This window comes from Euprymna scolopes, chromosome 6 (assembly GCF_053919585.1).
Source record: "Euprymna scolopes isolate OS-2025 chromosome 6, ASM5391958v1, whole genome shotgun sequence".
NCBI classification, from domain to species: Eukaryota; Metazoa; Mollusca; class Cephalopoda; order Sepiida; family Sepiolidae; genus Euprymna; species Euprymna scolopes.
Window position 1 is genome coordinate 137348715 of NC_136487.1, and position 18875 is coordinate 137367589.

Here is an 18875-nt window from a genome sequence, read left to right on the forward strand (position 1 = left end):
ATGTGGGGATGTAATTTGGTGAAGATCTTCTATTAATCGGAGATCTTAAATTTAACTTTAACGGTATCGCGGATACTCTACTACTTTCGACTTCTAGAGATTTCTGCACCTGCAGCCTCGGTCTCAAAAATTGATAGATCCTGATTATGAACTGGTAGATGCCAACTCACACTCTTGCAAGTTAGTGACTACCTCAGTTAGCCCTACAATTGTAATACAAATTACAATCCAAATAATGCATATAGTCAATCGTCATCTCAAAAATTCAGAACCGTAAGATATGTACACAATAAAGATTTTGTGCAATTACAGTGTTAGCCGGATATAAGAGACTTGTCCTCGAGGAAGGAGAAGAAGAAGAAGGAGGAGGAGGAGGAGGAGGAGGAGGCTACAACTCTCTTATATCCGGGTTCTTATATACGGGTTACACTATACATTTAACACAGGCTCTAATTTGGGCTCCAGAGAAAATCTCTCTTATATTCGTTTTTCTTATATTCAGGTTTCTTATATCTGGGTTATATATTTTTTTTAATATTGAGGTAAAATTGGATGAGCAACAAAGATAAAGTTAAACACAAGTTCGGTTCTTGATGTAGTGAACATGCAGCTCTTAAAAATAAAAAAAAGAAGTGGGGGGGTACTCTGGATTGGATCAAAAATTAAAATTGCCTATATCTAGAAGGGTTTTTCCTTCTTTAATGATGGATAGAGTAGACTAAATGCAGCAGAACAGATGCTACACTTTATTCTAAGGCCTGCTTCCTCTTAAAAATAAATAAATAAAAGAATAATCACGTTGTACGTTGCTGACCTGGAGTTCAACAAAATAGGAATACTTGGGAAGGGGGATATTTCTTTTATAAATATCATGATATACATTGCAACCAGGATATAAGAGACTTCGTACCCGTGCCCGCACCTCTCTTCTATCCGGGTTGTTCTTATATCAGGGTTAAACTGTACATTAACACAGGCTCTAATTTGGAACCAGATAAAATCTCTCTTATATCCGTTTTTCTTGTATTCTGATCTCTTATATCCGGGTTACATTTTTTTTTAATATTGATTGAAGTAAAATTGGAAAAAACAAAAACAAAAAAAAAACGACCAGATTGTAATATTGGCGCTCGCTAATATTACAATCTAGTTTTTTTTTTTGTTTGTTTTTTCTTTCTTCTTCAACACCTAGTTTAACATCTTTAAATCGTTTTTTTTTTTTTTTTTTTTATCATTCTCTCTTTTATTTTCAGTTGACTGCGATAAACCTGACATCTTCTTATGTCCAAAGATATGGAAACCGGATTTTTGCTTAATTTATGCAAACGTGCCAGCCTTGTGTCCCCACATGTGTAAAAAATGTCGGCCAAGCAAAAAATAAATAAATAAAAATCCTTGGATGAAACTAAATACAAGTTTGACTGAACCAAAATAAAGCACTCAGAACATAATTCGTTCGTTCGTTGTTGTTGTTGTTGTTGTTGTTCTAATCATCATCACCATCACCATCTTTCTTTTATACATCTTTCTCTCTCTCTTATATTAGGTATATATATACTATATATAGACTACCCGTCTCAGGATAGGTAAAATTAATTGTCCAAACAGAATAGTTTTTGCACCACTTTTATGGCGCCTTACAAAAATTAAAATCAATATATAATGATACTAAACCTGTTGCGGGGCGCGGGGGCCGGTCGTCCGGAGACAATCGACCCAACTACTAACAAAATAGACACAGGCAAAAGGTAAACAGCATGCAAGGCAAAGTAGAATGACAGACACAGGTTGTTTGGTTAAAGACGGTGGTTCGCCTTTTATTTTGAATAGAGGAAGCAAGAATCGTTCAATCTGGGTGCTGGTCGCCTGGAAGATCGCACGTCACTGGAGGCAAGGTCTGGAGGTCCGGACTGGTACTCTGGATGTAGTGTGGTTCAGAGGGTGCTCGCTGGGTATGGAACGGTCAGCTGGGCGTCAGAGCGATCCGGAACGAATGGTGAACACTGAGAGCTCGGGGGTCAGTGTTAAGGAACGGACAACACTGAGAACGGAGGCATCAGTGTTAGGAACGGACGACACTGAGAACGGAGGGATCAGTGTTTAGGACCGGACGACCGGCCCCCTCAACAAACTTAATGGCTAGAATCCGTATTCCAATTTCGATCAAAATGATTTCTATTGTAGAAAATGTGTAAAATTTATTGAAACTCAAAGAAGTTTGGTGTCTAACAACTATGGATTAACTTCAATACAAATCTGACATATAAGAATTTTCAAATAGGAGATTATGCCCCTAAAAAATTTGAAAATATATTTAAAAATAAAAAAATGAAATTTCGAGAATATTTATTAACCATTGTTAAAATGTCACCAAAAATTGGAGGCATCTGAATTTCTATCCACTTTATATAAAATTAAATTCAATTGATAATCCATTAGAATTAGCAGCTATGTTTCAAAATTCATAATGATCTGTTAATCAGTTAAAGTGTGTATCTTATATATATATATATATATATATGTAAAGTTAAAATGTGCATGTGTGTGTGCGCGGACAACTCTCAGCCTATATACTCAACAGATTTTTGATCTACAGACTTGAAATTTGGTATATAGGATATTCAGACATGTGGAAATCTTTTTAATTCATTTTTATCCGGAAATAAAGGACTGCTAAAGGTGTCAAAATTTAAAAATTGGTACTTGGGGGGGGGGGGTCATCAAATTTTTTATCATATCTGCACATGCGTGAATTGTTCACATGACAGCTTCCTTACGTTAAGAACAAATAGGTTTGAAAACACTTTTTAAAGATTGTGGCAAGCTAGTCTAATGGTTATCATACTTGACTCACTGTCTTAAGGTTTTGGTTTTGATCTCAACTCAAGCATTTTTTTTTAATTACAAGAAATGAACTGTTTAGAAAAATTGCATAATGTCTCAGTTTCTTTCCATTTTTTTTACTTCATTTTATTTTAAAGGAATTTAACATTATGTTTAATACTGGACAACACTGGGTACATCTACTAGTATACATATATATATATATATATATATATGACTACTTCATTTAATTACATAAATTAATATACGAAAGTATACATTTATGCGTAAACTTTAAGTATTTATTTCAACAGTGCTCAATATGTAGGTAGTAAGTTATAAAATATATATGGCGATTAAGCTACACAGAATATTCCGCATTTCATCCATGCTAGGATTCATCAGGCTTATGATGAATCCTTGCGTGGATGAAACACAGAATATTCTGTGTAGCTTAATCGCCATATATATTTTATAACTTACTACATATTTATATATATATATATATATATATATATATATATACCAACTGACACATGTTTGACCATCACTAAGGCTCATCAGCATGGCTGACTATGACTACTGAACGTATAGTCAGGCATGTTAACCATTATGCCAAAACGAAAAGGATATCTTAAACTATGTGCTAATTTATTACTTATACATTCATATCATAATGCTTTTTAAAGTTATTACTAAAGAATAAAAACAAATATATTACAACATATATATTATCATTATATATATATACTAGCAGGCCACCCAGTCATAAGATACGCTTAAATATGATGTTTTAATTAATGCAGATTACATATTTGTTATTATAGAGACAATTCTGTATCCATTATTATATTAAACCTAATATATAGTAGTGACTATTAAAGAGTGCTCAATTCAGGACAGAACCGATATATAGTCTGTTTATTATACAAACATTATTGGTTACATATGTGCATACATGTTTCAGTGGAGTCCTAATTCAGAGACAGCACTTCATCAGACCAAAAAAGAATCGAAATTCAATTCTTTTTTGATCAGATGAAGTATTTTCCCTGAATTAGGGCTCCACTGAAACATTTATGCACATATATGTAACCAATAATGTCTGTACAATAAACAGACTATATATATATATATATATATATATATATATATATATATATATATATATATATATATATATATTATAATGAATATTTTAAATTTTTATCCCCATACACTTGTGTTTCATCTTTTCTATGAATCATCAGTGTGGAGGATGACTGCTCTGCTGGTTGCACAATTTGAACACCAGACTCAAGTCACCTTTTGACTTTCAAGTCTAAATCTCTAATAACACAACAGTCATGCAGAAAGGAGAGAATTACAGTATATTTATATCCAACAGTGCTCAACAATCTCATTGGCAGTACTTCGCATTTTAATTTCTAAGTTTTTTCTCATATCAAGAAAAAGTTTTTTCTACATAAGTTGGTCAGATGCTGCCGCTTCCTTTCATCGTCGCAGTTTTGTCTAGTGATTGCTACGCAAATAAAACTTCTTTAATGCAGGAAAGACAGAAGGAGACGTTCCTGAGAGTTCTTAAAGGTTTTATTTTTAAAGAGAATTGATGCAGGAAAGAGAAAAACTAATGTTCTCTTAGCTAATTAATTATTTAGTTAAAACAAAAAAAAGAACAGCTCATAAACATGTTTTTATTATAACGTACAACGTACTGTACATGCAATAACCCTTATCCCTGAGTGGTTTCCGGGCCTTGATAAGTGGTGACCTCCTTGTAAAAAAAAAAAAAAAAAAAAAAAAAAAGGTTGTAATTTTGTTATAAAAGTTCAAATAAAGACTGTTTGAATAAAAGTTCAGTTTTTATATTTGCTTAAAAAAAAAAAACAAGCCACATTTTATATACAGTGTTGGTCATCCATACCTTAAAATTTTTCTAACCTTGCTTCTGCTGGATGGCTTTGCAAACAAAGGAGTGGGATTCTTAAGAAAAGCCAATTTTCTTTCCTGTTCTGTTTATACTTAATCTTTTCCCTCCTTTTTTTTATAGACGCATTCAGTTTTTTTAAAATGTTCTTTTTTTCAATGTCGGGGAATATCTTTGCTATTTTGAGCTGATACATTGGCTCTCATTCCGAGTTACTGAATAACTATTTGCTGGAACTCGAGATATTTTATGTGAAACCGGTTTGCCAAATCAAGTTCACCTCCGTATTTTCAAACTGAATTCCACTGAATCCACTGACAAACACTCATTCTGCTGAAAACTAACTGCTCTCTTAAGTTAAGAAACTAACTCAAAACTTACTAACGAGAAAAACTACCAAAGAACATCTCTGCACTGCTATTCATCCTGAGAGTGTCGTCAGGCAGGGGCGCAATCCCCCTCGATTGACTAATCAACCTGTGCTACGTTGATTCTTGTGGAAAGACGATTCGTCAACAGACCACTGACCTAACTCAAGCTTTGCAGGGACGAATATGAGTCCACACCTAAGTTCATCAGCCAAGGTCAACAGATGAAAAATTTCTTTTGTCTTCAATCGAAATCTCAAAGCGAATTAACATTTCCTCTTTTTGTGCGGAAATAATCTTTAATAAATAAATTGAAAATAAATCTCCGACCAAAATAATCAATGAACTCACTCCCGCCAGTCAGTATGTCTAGTCTATTACATAATCCTGAAACACACACACATTAAAATTTCGCTTTTTTTCTTTTTTTTTTTTACCACTTATCAAGGCCACTTATCAAGGCCTGAAGACCACTCGAGGATAAGGGTTAATGAGTGTACGGTAGACAATAAGGAAATATCGTAGTAATCGTTAGTACTGGAAATTGGGTAAATTGGATGACTTAGAGGGACGGCTCATAAAAAAAGTGTTCATGTTGGACTTGAAGACGGCCATATTGTAGTCAGTTGGAAAGCAAGAAAACGAAACAGTTCTACAGGTATGTAGTTCTAAGAAAGAACCTTTGTCCATGGAATCTACATTTAGGTTTAGGCACAGATAAAGAGTGGGGGAAATTATTCATAGTAGTTTCAGCTAGACAAGTGTTTTTTGTGAAAGTCAGGCAAGTGAGGACCATAGATTGGAGCTCAGACGAGCACTTGCCATGAAAATAATAATAAAACAGAGACAGGCTCGCAATGTCTCTTCTGTGCGAAAGAGGTTGCAGGGAAGAGAAAAGGGCATCTCCCACTAAGCTACGAAATCTATTTTGAACTCTGTCAAGGTAGGATAAGAGCTTCTAGCAGCTCTTGCACAGATGTGGCAACAGTATTCTATCCTTGGACGTACTTGGCTCTTGTACAGGCAAAGAATTGCATCAGCAGTGAGATATCTACTGGAGCGGTGCCTAAACAATTATTTATTTGTCATTTTCAAATCAAGTAGGCAAAAGGAAACTCTGCAGCAACAAATGAGCTTAAAATATTCACATTTAAGTTAACAAAGCATCTCTAATCATAATTGTTGTTGTTCTAGATTATACAATGTAACATTTAGTCCATATGCTTAACTTTCTCTTAGTGATTGTCAGGAGCTCAGTAATCTCTACCGTTCTGGTTTATCCAATCGAGAAATCGGCTGCAGATAGAAATGTGATGAGAAAACGGTACGAATGACTGTGCAAAAGCACCAAAACACAGGCAGTGTTCGTGATACTACTAAATCTGATTGTTCTAGAGTTACTTCTTACAGAGAAAACAATGCTATCAAGATCTGCAGCCTCAGAAACAGATTTGAAACAGCTGCCCAAATCCAACAACAGTGTAATCTTGTTAAAAAGTGCTTTCTTTCTACAGTTAAGAACAGATTAAAGGAATTTAATTTGCGAGGCTGTGTTGCAAGACGCAAGCTAATGATTTCTGTAAAGAACAGAAAGTGCCGTCTGGACGTCGTCAGATGCAATGAATATCATGACTCTTCATATTGGTCGAAAGTGGCTGTTAGCAACGAAAACAAGTTCAATAGGCTAGGTAGTGATGGTAGGCAGTACGTCCATCGAAGGAAGGACAAAGAATTTTATCCTAGGTGCACAGTTTCAACACTACAAGGTGATGGAGATTGAGTTTTGGTGTGGGGCGTTATTAGTGCCAATGGTCCAGGGCCTATAGATAGCTTGCAAGGTCGAATTAATTCGACCAAGTACATTAATATGTTGACTGTGCATTTTATATCATAATTTGGCAAAAATTTGGATGATAATCTCATTTTTATGCAGAATAATGCTCCCATTCACACAACTGTCAATGTCAAGAGGTTTCTTGAAAAGCATAATATTCTGTGTTTGGATTGGCCTGTGCAATCTCTAGACCTCAATCCTATCGAAAACGTATGACATTACATCAAGCAACACCTACGCAATGATAAAATTTCAAACCTGGAAGAACTTTGGACAAAAATAAAAGAGAAGTGGTATGCTCTTTCATTGGAGTATTGCTGCAGACTAATTCAATGAATGCTCAAAAGATTGCAGGCTGTCAAACTGCAGAAGGGCTATGCTACTAAATATTAGCTAATTCATTGTGTTACTGTTGTATTTGTGTTGCATTAATGTTCTAAAGTTATATTTAAATAATAATTTTCCATTATGCGTCGTTTCTTTTTGCCTTCTCGATTTGAAGTTAATTTAAATTGACATGTACACTAGGATACTTCAATGAAAAGGTAAAATATGAAAAACAGGTAAAATTATCGAGAAATAAAACGTGAATCAAATGAAGTATCGGTTACTTAAACGGTTACATTTAATTTAGCTTAAATTTGCGGTTTTAAAAAAAATGACAAGTGCAGACTTTTTGGCGCCACTGTAAGCTGCCCAGCATTGCCCGGTTATAAAATATGCTTAAATACATTTTGATTAATGAAGATTTCGTATTTATTATTATATTATATTGAACCCAATATATAGTAATGATTTTTAAAATTTAAAAAAAAAAAAAATGATGCATGCGCTACCATTAAGAACTGAGCTTATGATTTATTTTTTCCTTTGACATTGTTATATTCGCATATCCCTTAATATTCACATGAATAAACCAGAAAAGCAGCAGCATCTGCGCGGCAACAACAATGGCTACGATAAGAAAAATCTGTTCGTCGGGTCAACGCAAATAAACACAATAAACACACATGACAACTCCAAATCCAATTTCTTTAGATACACACATAATTAGAATAACTCGCACCTTACTTCAACAAAGAAAACCGCCACAGAAAGCCGCACAGCAAAAGAAAAACCAAAATACAAAACACAAATATCACAGCAAACGCAACTCCTAAGCATATAAACACCAATATATAATTCACATAACAATGCAGCCATACAACACCGACTAGATTACATTCACAATTTTATTAGCTTCAAATCGATATAACACATGCATACATACACCAAACAGACGGTTCACTACAACACATTATAGCACGATAAACAAACACAGTTAAGATAGCAAAATATAAGCTAATTACCAATTTGCCCTTTGTCTTCACCTACGTCCGCAACACCACTATAAAAACTGTAGCCGTCGCGACAAAAAGTCAGTCGAGCCCAGAGACAGTTAGTCAACCAACATGGGATAATTATCGTCTCCGTCGGAATCCCCCCCCCCCGATGTTAAACCCATGTTCGCGCACATCATCCATCAACCTCTCCACGTGGAAACACCAACAGCGAGAATTGACACTCACATTCTCATTTCATCCTGAATCATACTAGCGCCCAACCTTTCTCTCCTAAGAAGTTACAAACATTAACTTTACACCAAAAACCTTCTTTCCTGAACATTCTCACATCCTTACGAACTTTGAACACTTTGCGTTAAGTTTGTTTCTTTAAATAAACAATTGAGAAATCAATCATTTTTAAATTTAAGCACATATTGTTTGTCTGGTTCCTTCTCGCCACCATACGCTTATGCATTTTATAACAACATTAATGCCTGAGCTATAAAGAAATGTTTGCTGCAAGGCTACAAATTAAAATATGAACCAATAGCTATTACGTTATGCACGCATATTCACAATGCCATTGTTTGATCTTCACTTGGCAAATTCCATTTTTCTAATTTTCACACTTTTGCACCGATTTTCCCTAGTTTAAACCAAATATAAAATTTCACATGAGTTCGAATACCCTATATATTAATTTTCATGTCTGTAGACCAAAAACTGACAGAGGAGTTTGGTAGGCAAATCTTTTTAAACAAATATATATATGCATACATAAATATATATAAAAAGAGGTTTGCGTTTTCCTTTATACGCAAATATTACGCAAGTATAAATCATGTAGAATATTTGCATAGATATAATTACACGTAATAGTTAGATGATCATCCCATAAGAAAACTGAAAAAAAAAACTAATAGGGAATTAATTAAAATGAATGTTTAAAAAATATGCAAATTAGCTAGATCTTTTTCAGATAAATGCAATTCCACGAGTTGTATTTCTTTTTAAATAAATAGAAAAAAGGGGTTTTTAATATGAATATAAATACACAAAACAAAAAATTATAAGAGTATAGATAGATATACTTGGAACCGAGCATGGCAATGCATGGACTTTCAACATAGCAAATTAAAGGGTATATATATATATTTTTTTTTTATAAGGTGGTCACCACTTATCAAGGCCCAGAAGCCACTAAGGGTTATTGCATGTACAGTACGTTAGTATTGGAGCTTTGATAAAGTGTCTTACTTAAGGGGGCGTTGTTGGGCTTGAAGACATCCAGGTTGTAGTCAGGTGGGAAACAGGCAAACGGAACAGAGTTCCACATACGTGCACTTCTAAGAAAGAAGCTTTGTTCATGGAATCTACGTTTTGATTTTGGCACAGATAAAGAGCGGGGAAAAATTTTTGACAGTGGTTTCAACTAGACGAATATATACCCAAAAGAAAATGATTCTTGAAAGTGAGCGGAGACGTATCAAACAATATGTATACATACTGGCCATTATGATGAGAAAGAAAGTAGTCCACTCATAAAATCTTTATTCTTTATTTTTTCCTCGATCATTCATTGATCCATTGGGTGTTGTCTGCATATTTTTTTGAGATCATTAACTTTTATTGTATGATTATATATACATACATACATGTATATACAGATATATATATATATATATATATATATATATATATATATATATATATAATTCTCGATGTTATGTTCTGTCATTTTTCATTTCATTTGCTTTTGCCAAACGTGTGATGCGTTATTTCATGACGATTACTGATCATGAATCTATTGTAGCAACCACTACATATTGCTGGAACAAATCTTCGGCAGAGACATTTTCATAGCAATCACCATTTCAACGCCCATGGATATCAGAATGTGCAGGATTACAACGTCGTAATTTGCCCAGCTGCACACATGCGATAAAGGAACTATGTTATGCTCCATGCACAGTGATACAACAAACAGGCTGGAATATTCCAGAACACTCATATGTAAGGTTTTAATCGCCAAAATTCAAACAGTCCAGAATGCAGTTCTATGAGTAAACATCACTGCTGCCCATCCTCAGCACATACACCGGACTCCATCTATTCAGGCATAAAACAGCTTCGCCGAAAATGCTGCGAAATATGCACCTTAATTCTCCTCATGGAAAGTTACCACATAGAATGAGAATTATTTCTTCTTTTCAACAATGTTATTTCGAACTACTGTGTTATGTGATGAACACACACACACACACACACACACACACACACACATGCATTTCTGCTTACATGGTTTATTGACTTTCTTTTTCCTCAAAAAAATCATAAAAATCAGTAATCTTAAACTTCATCCCCTTTTCACAGAACACTCATTTAGCTAAGCCTGCCTAATGAACATTCGATGCAAGAACACTAACGTTGGAACGATTTGAATTAATATTTTTTAACACATAAATAAATGTTGTTATTTCATTTCAATACAGCGATCTCGAGTTCTTTGTTAAATGTTGTTTTTCCAAAGTTATTCACATTTCTTTATTTTATTGTGAGAATGTGGTTTGGTGGAAGCCTTTTGCAAGTCGGAGATTATGTGAATTTATCTTTAACGGTTCTGTGGATACTCTACTACTTTCGACTTCTAGAGATTCCTGCACCTGCAACCTTGGTCTCTTACATTGGATAGATTCCTCTTGCAAATTGGTGAACACCGACTCACACCTTCACACATTAGTGATTACTCCATACAGTCCTACAATCTCAATCAGAAACATTTAGTTCGATATGGGTCCTCTCCTATATATGTAATACTTTTAGTGACCCAATTTATCGGAGATGGACCTATGTTTTCAGTGTCTTCTGTGCTTCTGTGCGTCCGGACTATTGCCAGATAACCGTCCATTATTTTTTCCTAAAATTTTTTCCACAAATTGTTTTTCATTAAACAGATGTGCACAGTAAAAAAAATATTTTTTACAAAACTTCCCGTTGTGTCCCCAGAGGTTCTATAGAGTTAAAAAAATGCCCCAAAATGGCCCAAAATGACACTTTTTGCCCCATAGCGTTTGATCTATACATTAGATTTTCCTGAAACTTGGCCAAAATGTGGAGGCCATTGTTCTTAATATAAATTCAGCATGGGTGACCCTGGCAAAATTCTGGTTTGCATACCTCTGGGACTTTTAGGGCTAAAAAACATGCCTTTTTGGAGCTCTTTTTTCATATTACTCAAGAACTTGATATGTATTTTTATATAGTAGTTTTCCATGGTGCTGAATTCAAATATACATGTCTTAAGGTGTGAAATTGCATCGTTTGTCCATTTTAAGTGGGATTCAGCATTCCCAGGAGCTCAAATGGGGTCACAAATACTCCAAAATTGCAAAAGATGACACTTTTTACCCTATAACTTTTTGTCCCATTCATTAGATTTTTCTGAAACTTGGTGAAAATGTGAAGGCAACGTTGGCCCTTCATACGTCTCACATTCATCATTTCTTCACTATTTTTTGTGGCGTCATCTCACATGCAGCACAAGGAGGGGACCACGCAGCGCAACTTGTTCTTGTTATAATGTTTATTTATGTTTGATTTCGTTAATTCCAACTGAATTATAACAAGTGAAGCACGCATAGTCCCTCGTGAGCGCACATAAAAAAACGAGGCATAAAAAAATGACTAAGTTCAGCATCCCCCCCCCATTTAGCCCCAAAAGTCCTCAGGGAAAGTGAATTCCTGATGAAAAATGGACACGGTGCAGTTTTAGGCCTTAACATATGTAAATTTGAGTCCTGCACTATGCAAAAAAAAAAAAAGAAATGACTTAGTCCATCATTTGCCCCCACCCCATTTAGCCTCAAAAGTCCCCAAGGCCTTAACATATTTAAATTTGAGTTTAACACTATGCAAAACTGCTAAATAGACATACACAGAAAATTTTGGGCTAAAATAGTAAAATAGTCCCAAAAATGGAGTGTTTTTATTAGCTCTAAAAGAGGGGGCACACCCAAGAGTCATTGCGAAGTATGGACAAACAAAATTATATAGAAATCAGTTAGTTACAACTTTTCAGAAAATCCTATAAAAATCCAAGGCATCAATTTATTTTAATAAGCACAAAAGTGTCACTTTTAGCCATTTTAATCTGAAGGGCACCCCTAGGGATGCAACAGGAGCGTTCTGTTACTTTTTTACTCATATGTTTAATGTTTGTGCAAAATTTCTAAAAATACCAAGGCGTAGTTATTGAGAAAAGTGCGAACGGACAAGGAAGGGTGAATTAAATTTACAGGTTCACCCTCCTTTTCTCGGGGAACCAAAAATAAAAATCTGCAAACTTTTGTATTGCGGTCATTTCGGATACCTGAAACGCACGCACGCGTGTGTTTGCATGTAAGTGTTTGCGTATGAATGTGTGTATTTGTATCTGTGTATCTTTGTGTGCATGTATGAATGTGTGCGTGTGTGCGCTCACGCGCGTGTGTGTATGTGTGTGTGTGTGTGTGTGTGTATAAGCCGTTTCTAACTTAGGCTTGCTAGAGTTACGTTCTCCTGTCACCAGGACAAGCGTTAACTTTATTGTTCTTTATTGATTATCTGCCCTTTTGCTTCAGTGCACCGGCCGCCACCGTCAGTCGAGCTCTTCGTTGTCAAAGAGGCAGGTAACCTGAAAGGAGGATTCCATTATTATTATTGTTGTCGGTGTTCGTTTCTTATATATTTACCTATTAACGTGCGAACGGAGGAGAGGTTGACAATGGCCGATGTTAGTAGTGAACAGCAGTATAAGGCGACGAAAAATACTTCGGCAAGTCCTGGGACTTCGCCTACAACGACTTCGGCTGCCGGCGCATCGGCTTCTTCACCCGATCCGAAAAACGTTCAGGATCTCACGAACTATGTAAGTATATCTTCGAAAATATTTCCATAAAGATTTTCACACAAAAAAATGCTTGTACAAAGAAAGGTGACAAATCAAGCAAGGGAGATAAATAGTGAAACATTTTTTTGTTTATTATATTGTTAGGTGAAAGTACAGAAGAGTTACAAAACACTTTCCGCATGTTAAGAATGGCTTTCTTAATAATAACGATAATATTTCAGCGCGGTACAATAAGCAAGAATTTAGTTAAACACCGAAAACAGTACTTAAATAAATTAAAATTTGAATAATTTCCAGTCCTGTTAGTAAATTTATATATTTTTATGCACTTTTGTTACCGTGCTATTTTTTTATTTTAAAATTTAATTCAAGTTTTACGATCACTTTTTTTATTAAATCAAGTGAAAGTACAGAATAATTACAAAACACCTTCTCTTCCCCATGTTAAGAATGGCTTTCTAAATGTTATTTCAGCTCAATCTTATTTTTAAAACCTCGGTCTGTTATCTTTTAATTACGAAAACTCGGATTGTTCTTCGTAAGAACTTCTTTGTTAGCCTCATTAATTAAAAAAAAAAACTTTCATTATTTATTTTTAGAACTTCTTTGGATCGAACTGTTTTTTGCATTGTAATTTGCTGTAATTTAATTCACTCTTTCACTCTAACTCTAAACTAATTCTTACCCAAGTTGGCAAAACCGCAGTTTAGAGGCCTGAACAGAATCCGAAGAAAAATTGTGTACAGAGGACATGGGAAAGGTGGTCTTAGTCTGTCACTGGTGTCGAGGGAGAACCTAATCCCTTAGAATGAATATTTCTTAGATGTTGTCTATAATAATAAACGCTCGAAAATTCGGTGCTAATGCATTTACTGATCCGCGCTATTTTTTAAATCGTATTTCCACGTTTAATTAAAGTTTTATGTTTTTTTTTTTCAATTGTCAGGTTTAAATACAGAATAGGTACAAAACACAAACACCCTACCCTTCCCATGTTAAGAATGGCTTTTTAAATAATAATGTTATTATTTCAGCACGAATCAATAAGTGTATGAGTACCGAAAATTCTTCGAATTGCTTAAAAAAAAACAAAAAAAAAAACTTGCCTTTGGTAGCATATTTCCGTTCTTCTGGTGTTCGAAGTTAACAACTAGGCACTATACAAAGGGGAAGTCATCCCTCGACACCAGTGACAGAGTACCATACCACCACGTAACCCACCTTTCTTCAAACTCGGATCAAAGCTGGATTTTCGGACCCCATCTTTGTACCATAATATCTCTTTCTCTCTCATATATATATATATATATATATATATATATATATATATTTAGATCATTATATGATAAGCCTTTTCTGACTTAAAATCTATTACATGGAATCTGGAGAAAATCTATTCAATATACGGACCGTGCTGAAATAACCTTTAGAAATCCACGGTTTCTTTACATGGGAGAGGGCTACCGTAAAACTTGAATTTAACTTAAATTCCATCAAAAAATATTCTGCATAAGTAACCATTTTTTTTTTTTTTTTTTTTTTTTTTTTTTTTAGAGTAGTCCTAGATTTTGGGGTTAGTTCAGCAAAAGTCAGTTTGGTGCGGTTTAAAATTTGTAGAAGCGCTAAAAAAAAAATGTGTAGAAAAAAAATCGTTTTTCGGTTCAGCTGTAATTTAATTAATTTTTGATATAAAAATAAAAATGGTACTTGTTCATGTTACCGCGCTGAAAAAACGTCATTTAGAAAGCTATTCTTAACATAGTACAGATTGTTTTGTAACTACTCTGTACTTTCTGATATAAAAATAAATAAATGCTATATTGCCATGAAGTACTGTTGACAACGCATTACGTAAACAAAACATTTTTGGCAGCGGTTCGTAACAATGTCGACAATATGACCCCTCTAACTATTAACGTACGTGGAATAGGAGTTGGGTCGATGGCGTCATGAAAACGGGCACCGTTTTCATGACGCCATCTCTATCCGAGGTTTGTAACTATGGAGACCCGCAATAAATCCCGGCAATACTGTTGCTGCTCAACAAGCCAATCCAGCCAACCTAACCAGGTAAAAAAAAGTGCTTGCTAAGATAGTCGACAGATCGATTTTTTTTTTTTTTTTTTTAAATATGTGATTCTAAACAAAAACAACAATACTTAATTTTTATGTCGCAAATATTAATATATCCAAAATCTTACGAAAATTAATCGAGTAGAACAAAAACAGCTGCTATTGTGTTTTTAGTAAAGGTACGGGAAAAGAATACCTGCTCTAGCAGTATCAGAATTTTGGGGGAATTTTTGACACCCCTAACAGAAAACTGCAAAATAAAATATAGAAAACTCGTAATTTCTCTTTCTAAAGTGGGTTATTTATTTTCTTTATAGAATATGCTTCCAAAATAAACTATTTAAGTTGTTTAAAAAAATAATAGAAATATTATTTTTCATTGTTTAAAAAACATTGTTTACAAAGTGCGTGCGTGCGCTCTGGGGAGCCATTTTGTTACGTAATGAAATCAATTGATTTTTATGAGATGAATATTTTTCAATTTTTAAACTTTAAAAATCTATCAAAATTTTCCTATTCGTTCAATTGTTACGTTTTTTTCAGGGTGAATATAAAATTTTATGCTCTTTCCGATAAACTGAATATAATATTTTAGACAAACGTTGTTTTATAAATTCACCCCCCCCCATTTTGAAATGTCTATGAGAATTTTAATAATTAATTTTGGTCGGCACGTTTTATATATCACAAATTGAAGATAAAACATGAATAAATAAAATACTCAAATTTAAAACAACAAAAAAATATCACTTATCTGTAAATTTACCGGTAAAGTCCAAAATGTAAATCCTTCTTTTTTCGATAACCACGTGTTTTTTTACGTGGAAGCTTAATTTTTGTTTAGATTTTTCCAGTCATTAATGGTCGGTCAGTGTATATTTTTATATTTAATTCCTGGTTTCCTTTTTTTCGATAAAAAAAAAAAAAGACGAAACCCGATAATGCAGATTTATAGTATAATAAATAAAAAATTCAGGTATTTCTTTAAGATATTAAAAAAAAAAAATAACATTGCATATCTTCGTCATTTTGTAATCCGTGTAAATACAAAAATGAAAAATCCCAGTTTTCATGTACGATAGCGTAAAGGCGCAAAAATAAAAAAAAAAAAAAGGACAAGTTATTAAGGTTTCTGAATTAGTGTTTTTTTTTTTACACTTATAGGCTTCCGTACATAAGTAACTGATAATTTTCACTTCCAGTGTCTTTAAAACTTTCTTGAAAGACACGCGTTGTCGCTATGTGTGTTGGAAAAATCCTTCCATTTAAAAAATACATGGATTATGATACATAAATATGAATAAATTCTCATACAGGAAGATTAAAAGAAAGCATATCTTACTCATTAACCAGGTAAGTTCTTTATTTTGCAGTTAAATAATTATCGTAAGATTCAAGTAATATGTTAATCGACAATCCGTGTAATGTTAAGTGAAGAAATCGAAGGAAAAATAAATAAAATTGTTTATTTCTCTATTAAAGCTTTTATGATATTAAAATTTGGTCTTTGCTCGTTTTATTGAAATAAAATTTACGGGTTTAAATTACGTTTTCATATTATTAAAATCTGATAGAAATATAGGTGTATTTCAAAATGGCGACTCGACTGAAAATTCCCCCAAAATTCTGATACTGCTACCGATGCTCCACATGATGACCCCTCCCTTTACTTAAAAAATCACCGAAAATCAGGAAATTAACCAGTTTTAACGAAATTTTCAGTATTTATCAAATAATGATCGCAGAATATAATGAAGGAATTATTTTTATTTACATCCTAGTGGAATTGGCCTTTTGGTCAAGATCAAAATGTAGTATCTGTTCTTCAGATGCTGCACTTCCATTTCTTGTTTTCTTTCGGTGGAGGATCAGTCCTTCACGACTGAGACAATTTTTTATTTTTGTACCTTTTCTCCACGTTAAAAAACGACCCTGGTGTCTAACTCTGTCCCGTGGGGAGGCATAGTAAATAGGTACATCCTAGTGGGAATTTATTGTTTTTAAACAAAAAAATACCGTTACTAAAGTTATGGTTTTCAGTAGTAAATAAAATACGCAATAATTTATTATATATATATATATAAGCATCGTAATTTGTAACAATAAAATAATTTTTACAGGAACATTATGAAAAAAGCCCCTAAAGTCCGTATTAATGAATTCGATATAGCTCGAAGAAAAATAAATTTCTCGAACTACCGATATTACTATTGAAGTAAGCATTGTTTATTTACAATTTTCACACCAAAAAAATTATAATTACAAAAAATATTTCTACTTTTTTTTTTTTTTTTTTTTTTAAATTACAGGTTTCGCATAATTTTTATGCAAGATTTTAATAATTTCCTTGATCGCAAGAATGTGAAACTTTCGACGTAACATATTTGTTATATAATATTGAACAATAATTAAAAAAAAAAAAAAATAATTTAAAAACAGGAACATAGAAAAATAATTATTTTAAAAAATGGAAAAATTTATACAAAAGTTCAGAATAGGAATATACGGATGCACCTCTAGGGAAAAAAAAATTATCACACCGCTTCCTCCCTTTTAATTACATGACGTCATTTTCACTCCTTCGACTGGCTGCAATTTTGAGCCTCTGTATATTCCGTGTTTAGAAAACTTTAGTTTGTTGCGTTTTGCGAATGGCAGAATCACTCAGTTTTGGGCTAATTAATTTGCTTTGTACAAAGTGTTTAAAAAAAAATTTTTTTTTTTATTTAGTTTAATATCTTAGGACTTTACTAATTATCTTTGAAATAGACTAAAAAAACTAATATCTTTTAAAGGATTTTTACAATGAATTTGTTTAACTTCAAAATTTAGCTGAATTGAGTCGCCCTGAAAACATTTTTCATAACTTTTTTTTTTTTTTTTTTTTTTCACGTGTACAAATATTTTTTTCCTTTTGGAAATTAAGTTTAGTCCTTAATCTTTCAAATAAAATCAAAATATAATTGGAAACCTACAAAAAGTTATGATAAATCAGCTTTCAAAACTATCGTTGTCCGCCCATTTTTGTCCATACCTATTAGTAAAGGAGGAAGGGGGGGTGGAGTAAAGAGACAAATCGAGAGAGATAGAAAGATAAGATTTAGGTGCTTATGCACTTTTGTTACCACACTATTTTCAAGTTAAATTTAAGTTTTACGATATCTCTATTAAATTGTTAAGTGAAAGTAGACAATAGTTAGAAAACACTCTCCCCATGTTAAGAATGGATTTCTAAATAATTTTATTTCAGCACAATAACAAAAGTGCGTAAGTACCCAGTTTTAATAGGAATATGTGACACTTTAACACCAGGTATTTTTGCTACGTTATGATATTTCCTGAATCGAAAGCTAGGAACTAATGATTCCTTTAAGTACATTAGGGGCTACCAATAATTTAGATAGCGGCCATCAGAAAATGTGTCAGGTAAATGAAATGAGACAGGGAAACAGAAGTCACCTCACTGTTCTTGTAAACTCTGGCATGAAACCCCACTCACAAAAATTCAATCGAGTAAAGAACAAATTGTGGCGTGGTTCTTGACTTTGGTAGAGGCCATTTTGGAGCGTCTTTGAATAGAGCCAAGAACCACATGAACATTTAATATGAATTATGGTGAAAAGTTTTAGTGAAGGAA

The 18875-nt window shown here is 33.5% G+C and overlaps 2 protein-coding genes across 3 annotated transcripts in view; both read left to right on the forward strand.

The window, feature by feature from the left end:
• Positions 1 to 1451, forward strand: part of LOC145278331 (cysteine-rich venom protein Mr30-like) — a 63636-nt gene extending 62185 nt beyond the window's left edge. For both annotated transcript variants that reach the window (XM_080130623.1, XM_080130622.1), the window contains exon 8: positions 1254 to 1451. In XM_080130623.1, coding sequence (XP_079986749.1) covers positions 1254 to 1381 — 128 coding nt within the window. In that variant the 3' untranslated portion in view covers positions 1382 to 1451. The remainder of the gene's footprint in view (positions 1 to 1253) is intronic.
• An 11370-nt stretch (positions 1452 to 12821) lies between these two features.
• The window catches only part of LOC145277983 (uncharacterized), a 56799-nt gene continuing 50745 nt past the window's right edge, over positions 12822 to 18875 (forward strand). The window contains exon 1 of the mRNA XM_080130124.1: positions 12822 to 13183. Coding sequence (XP_079986250.1) covers positions 13040 to 13183 — 144 coding nt within the window. The 5' untranslated portion in view covers positions 12822 to 13039. The remainder of the gene's footprint in view (positions 13184 to 18875) is intronic.